Genomic DNA, 7,526 nt, shown 5'->3' on the forward strand with positions numbered 1-7,526 from the left:
TTTTTTTTTTTTTTTTTTTTTATTAATTAAATTTTTTTTTTAATTTTTTTTTTTATTTTTCCGTTTTTTTTTTTTTTTTTTCTTTTAATTTTTTAAAAAAAAAAAAAAAAAAAAAAAAATTAAAAAAAAAAAAAAAAAAAAAAAAAAAAAAAAAAAAAAAAAATTAATAAAAGAAACATAATAACTAATAAAAAATAGAAAAAAAAATAAAAAGTAAAAAATTAAAAATAAAAAATAAAAAGATGGAGAATAACAATGTGTACTCGTGTAACTACCAGATGAAAGATGAAAATGGAAATTCAGTCCCACAATGTAACACACAAAATGAACTACATGGTATGAATAATACATCAAATAATAATAATCAGAATATTATACCACAGAATAATCATTATTATGGTAATGATTTTAATTATCCTAAACCTAATTATTTAAATAATGATTACAATTATATGGCTTATCATAATATGAGTCGTCTCAATTATGTATATCCCTATAATCCTTATAGAAATAAAAATTACCCATATGGTAATTTGCCGAACGTCTATTATCCAAATGGTTATTATGCAAATTATTGTTATCCAAATTATTGTTATCCAAATTATTATTATCCAAATTATTATTATCCAAATTATTATTATCCTAATAATTATTATGCATATAATAATTTTCCACATAATAATTTTCGAAATAATAATTTTCGACATAATAATTTTCCACATAATAATATTCCGCATAATAATTTTCCACGTAATAATATTCCGCATAATAATATTCCGCATAATAATTTTCCACATAATAATTTTCCACATAATAATTTTCCACATAATAACATTCCGCATAATAATTATGCAAACAATAATACATATTGTACACTTGGTTATCACGAGACATATAGCCGGAGGAAGTATATAGATAACAATGTACATAATTTACCAAGAAATTATTCTTATGATAACATGAACAGAACATGGAATTGTAACAATTTTTCTAGTATGAACAATATGGTTATATCTACAAATACAGAATCTAATTGCATGGTGTATACTGAAGATACTATTAACACTACACGTAATATGAAGAATTATGTAAATAATTATAGAAGTTGCGAAATTAATGCGGACAACAATAATGGTAGCAATGAACAATCTATCTCTGATGTGAGGGAAACGGAATATGGACAAAACAAAGATGTTCATGTTTTTGAGGAAAGTGTAAGGGATTACACAAACAATGATATTAAAGAAAGAAAAAAAAATATTTATTTTAATAATAATGAGAATAATTATAAAGAGATATTTAATGAATATGAAAGTAATATGGGCAATATGGGCAATATGGGCAATATGGGCAATATGGGCAATATGGGCAATATGGGCAATATGGGCAATATGGATAATATGAGCAATATGAGCAATATGGGTAATATGAACAATATGAGCAATATGGGTAATATGAGCAATATGGGTAATATGAACAATATGAGCAATATGGGTAATATGAGCAATATGGGTAATATGAACAATATGAGCAATTTGAGCATTATGAACAGTGTGGATAGTAGAAGAGAAAATGTGCATATTACAAATGATGTCATCGAAATAGTTAGTGAATTGGAAGATAACACAGAAAATATAATTAATATAGATGACAACTCAGAAAATATATATAATTCAGATAATTACACAGAAAATGTATATAAATCTGATCATAACTCTGAAAATATAATTAATGTAGATGATAATACAGAAAATGTAGATAATTCAGATAATTACTCACACAATACATATAATTCAGATATCAATTCAATAAATATACTTAATATAGATGATAATACAGAAAATGTAGATAATTCAGATAATTACTTACACAATGCATATAATTCAGATGTCAATTCAATAAATATACTTAATATAGATGATAATACAGAAAATGTAGATAATTCAGATAATTACTCACACAATACATATAATTCATATGTCAATTTAATAAATATACTTAATATAGATGATGACACAGAAAATGTAGATAATTCAGATAACTACTTACACAATGCATATAATTCATATGTCAATTCAATAAATATACTTAATATTGAAGATAACATTGAAAACATGAATTATTCAGATGATATATTAGAAAAAAATTGTAATTCCAATGGAAATACGGAACATATATCTATCGCAGATAATTACACAGAAGATGTGAGCAACATAGATAATTACACAGAAGATGTGAGCAACATAGATAATTTCACAGAACATGTGAGCAATACAGATGATTACATAGAGAATCTAACCGATACAGATAACAACAAAAGAAACGAGACTAATGATACAAAAGATATTAACAATTCATTTAATAATAATACTAATGAGAATAATTATACTAAAATAACAACATATCATAATAAGAGAAACGTGAAATCTAACCCTTTAGATAAACTACAGAAGCATGTGGAAAGTATAATTATGAAAAATCAAGTATATAAACATAATAATGAAAGTGAACATGTGTATATCGACAATAAGAAAAACTCACCAATTAATTCAAATAATGATGATAGTACTGAAACATATTCAGACGTGAATAAAACATATGAATATAAAAATGAATCGATTAAAAATGAAGTAGGAACTGATATGTGTAATCATCCAAATGATGAAAAATATGTAAATGAGGATAATATGGGAAATCTAAAAAAGAAAAAAAAAAATAAGAAAAAAAAAAATAAAAAAAATAAAAAAAATAAAAAAAATAAAAAAAATAAAAAAAATAAAAAAAATAAAAATGCACAAGATTGTAGCACGAGTGAAGAAGTTAAAAATAATGTGGAAAGAAATAATGAGGAAGAAGAAATTAAAAAAAATAATCATATAAATGATACAAGAAAAAATGAAAAGGATACTCATTCTAATAACAATATGAAAAGTGTTCCGAATTATAAAAATAAGAACAAGAATCAAAATAAAAATATGTTTACTAATATGGACCATATGAATGTGATGAATAACATTGATTGCATTAATATGAAGAAAAAGAATTATATGTATAATATAAATAATATGAATTATATGCGTAATGTGAATAGTAAGTATGAAAATTATAGAAATTATTCATATTATCCAAGAGCATCCAGTTTACCATATAACAATGTAACTATGATAAGAAGGTCAAATGCACCATATGTTCAACCCTTTAAAAAAATAATCAACGATAACTCTATGAATAGTTCAAATAATCATTTTAGGGAAGGTTCTAATGTAAATAGATGTACAGAACAGAATACAGGAGCTAACAATAAAGAAAAAAAATTTGTAAAATCTTGTGATGAAAATATTATGAAAAATTATCAACATCCGGAAAAAATCAACACTGGAGAAAAGAATGTGTCTGTTCAAGGGGGTGAGGAATGTAATGAGAATACAGAATCAATGAATAATAACACAAAAAATGTACCGGAAAATTATAATACAAAGAAAAGAAATTATAAAAATAAAGTTGGCATTAAAAATATGAACGATAACGAAAAGAAAGATAATATGAATGGCAAAAATGATGATAACAATAGGAAAAATAATATAAAAGATAATGGCAAGTATGAAATTATTAATTCTTCAAATGTGAATGATGTACATCAAGTTGATAAAATTAATAAACAGGAAACAGTCAACTGTAGTGATATTAGCATAAAATTAAAAAATAATATGAACAGTGATAAGGATGATAAGGATGATGATAATGAGGATGATAATGAGGATGATAATGATGATAATGAGGATGATAATGATGATAATGATGATAATGAGGATGATAATGATGATAAGGATGATGATAATGAGGATGATAATGAGGATGATAACGATGATAACGATGATAATGATGATAACGATGATAATGATGATAACGATGATAACGATGATAATGATGATAATAATGATGATAAGGATGATAACGATGATAATGATGATGGTAACGATGATTATAATGAAGATGATTATAATGATGATGATTATAATAATAATAATTTAAAGAACAATTATTCTTTAGAAAATAAAAATATAAGTGAAAAGAAGAAAACATCGAATGTCAAACATATGTTTGATTCTGAAAATGAGATAAAAAAGAATAAGAAGTTTAAAAATGTTCAAAATTGTCGAAGTCAATATAATAATAGTAATCATTTTGATAAATGTAATAATGATATTTTCACTGGAATGAATATGAAAAATATGAATTTTGTAAATTATATTAAAAATAGAAAAAATGTGCATAACAATAATTGTAGGAATACAAACTATAATGTTATGAATATGGAAAAGAATAAGAAAAATATAAAATATAAGAACCATACATATAACATGATAAATCTAAATAATACAAATAATATAAAGAATACATATCCAATGAATAAGAAATTTAATAAAAATTTATTTTATGGATTTGGATATACCAATTGTAAATATATCCCAATTATATTTGATAATCATAAATATTCTAATAAAAAAGAAAATTTATCTTTAAAAAACGACATGAAAGTAAAAATAAAAGGAGTAGCTATAAGCAGTAATACAAATGAAAATGTAAAATATATACCCCAATCTATATCGAATCATAGACATTATAATAAATATTATAATCATTATAATGGAAAAACGAAATATGAAAAATTTAGATATAATTCTTTTTACAAAAATTTTGATAATATTAATTGGAATAAAAGAAATGATAAAAAGTTTAGTTATAATACAAAATCAAATATTTATAACATTCAAGATAATATTAATAATAGATATAATAATAATGATAAATTTAAGAAGGTCCATAGGAATATAATCATAACACTGAACAGACCACATAATTATCCAGAAAATACTATTATATATAATTTAAATACAAGAAAGAACTCATCTTTAAATAATAATATGAGGTATTCTTATGAGAATAATAAACATAAAAAAAACAATGACTTCTTCAAAAATGATAAAACCAAATCCTCACAAAATAATATATTACGCCTTTATAATAGAAACAATAATTCAAACGATAGAATATTTCAAAATGTAAACAATAATAATAATTCAAACATAATCTCAAGGAACACTGTAAACGATACAACAGAAAGAAAAAATGAATTTAATAGTAAAGAATATGATAAAACATCTGATTTCAATAAAAATAATACTCCCTTAAACAAAGGATGTAATCAAGGGTTTCAAGATAATAATAGGCACAAAAATAAACAAAACAAACAAAACAAACAAAACAAACAAAACAAACAAAATAAACAAAATAAACAAAACGAACAAAATAAACAAAACAAACAAAATAAACAAAACAAACAAAATAAACAAAATAAACAAAACAAACAAAATAAACAAAATAAACAAAATATTCAGAACAACTCTTTAGAAGATAAAATAAAAATATATGAATCAGACAAATGTAATCATAATGGTGTTTCCAAATGTGACATAAAGAATTTAGAGGTAAGTGTAGAAACAAACAAACCCAAAAATAAATCTTATCATTATAATAGTAATAACTACAATTCACATATACAAATGAGTAATAATGAAAGAAACAATTCTAAAGGGAAAAGTACAAGAATTGGAAATACTATAATTAGGTTTGACCCTTTTGTGGATAAAAAGAATAATAAAAATAACAATAACAATAAAAATAACAATAAAAATAACAATAACAATAACAATAACAATAACAATTATAATAATAATGAAAGGAATGAGGATGCTAAGTGCTTACCTATGAAAACAAAACCACATGATATTAAGAAAAATCTATCTATATGTAATAAAAACAATTATCATAGTAATAATATGTATAATAAGAACACACATAATTATAAAAATGTTAAATATAATAAAAATAAATATCACAAAAATAATTAATATAAAATAAGAGTTATATTTTTAATTTGTACACATTTTCTAATAGAAATCATAGATTATATATATTCCACAAGTTTCTTCAAACCAAAACGGAACACATTTTTTTCATTTCATAAAAAGATACAAACTTAATGTATAGATTAATTAATACAGATAATCAATATATGAAGTATAATATTTTTTATTAAAAAAAATTTAAACATAAAAATTTTGATAATAAAAGCATAAATAAAAGTAAAAAAACAAATAACAAATGAATCATTTCATAGAAGTTTATTATTCTATGTAATAATTAATATATATATATATATATATATATATATACATATTTGTCTTCCGACTTATTAGAATTAATAATTAATTAGTTTGAAAAATATTAATAAAATTAAATTTTCTAGAATTCAAATAAAAATGTGTATATATTTATAATACGTAAAAAATTACCTTCCGATTTTTTAACTCCATAATAATAATATTAAAAAGGTACAATATTATATGAATAATTGTACGAAATTTAAAAGACAAATACATAAGAGTGTTTATATATACAATACACATTTTTGTTCTTGTTCTTTTTTTTTTTTTATTTGAATTTTTCTTTTATTTATTTTTCTTTAATTCATATTTCCTTTATGTTCCTAAAGACATATACTTTTATTATTTTATTTTTTTTTTTTACATATTTCTGTCTTTAGAACTTATATTATGATTACATATTAAAAACATTCTATTATTCACCAATGCTAATTTATATATATATATATATATATATATATATATATTATTTATTTTACTAAATAGAAAACACATTAAAATTATAACTCTAATATACATATAATTTTGTTAACATAATATTCTTTCCAATTAAAATAAAAAAAAAATATTTATTTTACATGAACAAGTCAGGTTGTATAAATTTATATAGCTGTTTTTTTTTTTTTTTTTTTTTTTTTTTTCTTTTTTATGAAAATATAAAAAAAAATAATATAAAATAATAATTATATGTATTATATATTTAAAGGTTTTTATAAACTCTTTTATATTGTTTGTTATCCGTTTTAAAATAAAATATTTATACATAAAATGTGTAAAGGTAAAACTTTAGATTGTATAATAATTTTTTAAAATTCTTCATTTTGTTTACACATTTTTTATGCTTTCATTATAAATTAATTTCAAAAAAAATTCTTTAGTTTTATATTTTAATATTTGTTTATAATAATGTGAGAATTTGTCTTTTTTTTTTTTTTTTTTTTTTTTTTTCTTTTTTTCTTTTTTTCTTTTCATTTCTGTAAAATTTAAAAATATTTCCTTTTTAAATAATTATTATGTTATCAAATATTTTATGTAAAAGTAGAATACAAAAAATAATAAAAAAATAAAAAAATAAAAAAATAAATAAATAAAAATTATGATATTAAATAACAAAATGTATGACAAATTAAATGTTCAAAAAAAAAAAATATATATAACCAAAAATATTACGAATTAATTTGTTCTATTAATTTATACTTTTAAATTTCAATACGCTTTACAGTATAAATGTATAAATAAACAAAACAAAAAATTACGAAAAAAAAAAAAAAAAAAAAAAAAAATAATATTTTTTTTTAT

At 20.5% G+C, this 7,526-nt stretch overlaps 1 protein-coding gene across 1 annotated transcript; it reads left to right on the top strand.

The window, feature by feature from the left end:
- Nucleotides 1–242: 242 nt before the first annotated feature.
- PRSY57_1361600 (hypothetical protein) lies at nt 243–5,912 on the top strand (the record flags this gene model as incomplete). The annotated part of the gene is made up of 1 exon (XM_012909537.2): nt 243–5,912. The coding sequence occupies one exon, from the start codon at nt 243–245 to the stop codon at nt 5,910–5,912; it is 5,670 nt and encodes a 1,889-aa protein (XP_012764991.2).
- Between the last annotated feature and the right edge of the window lie 1,614 nt (nt 5,913–7,526).

The sequence above is a fragment of the Plasmodium reichenowi genome, chromosome 13, assembly GCF_001601855.1.
Source record: "Plasmodium reichenowi strain SY57 chromosome 13, whole genome shotgun sequence".
Classification (NCBI taxonomy): domain Eukaryota; phylum Apicomplexa; class Aconoidasida; order Haemosporida; family Plasmodiidae; genus Plasmodium; species Plasmodium reichenowi.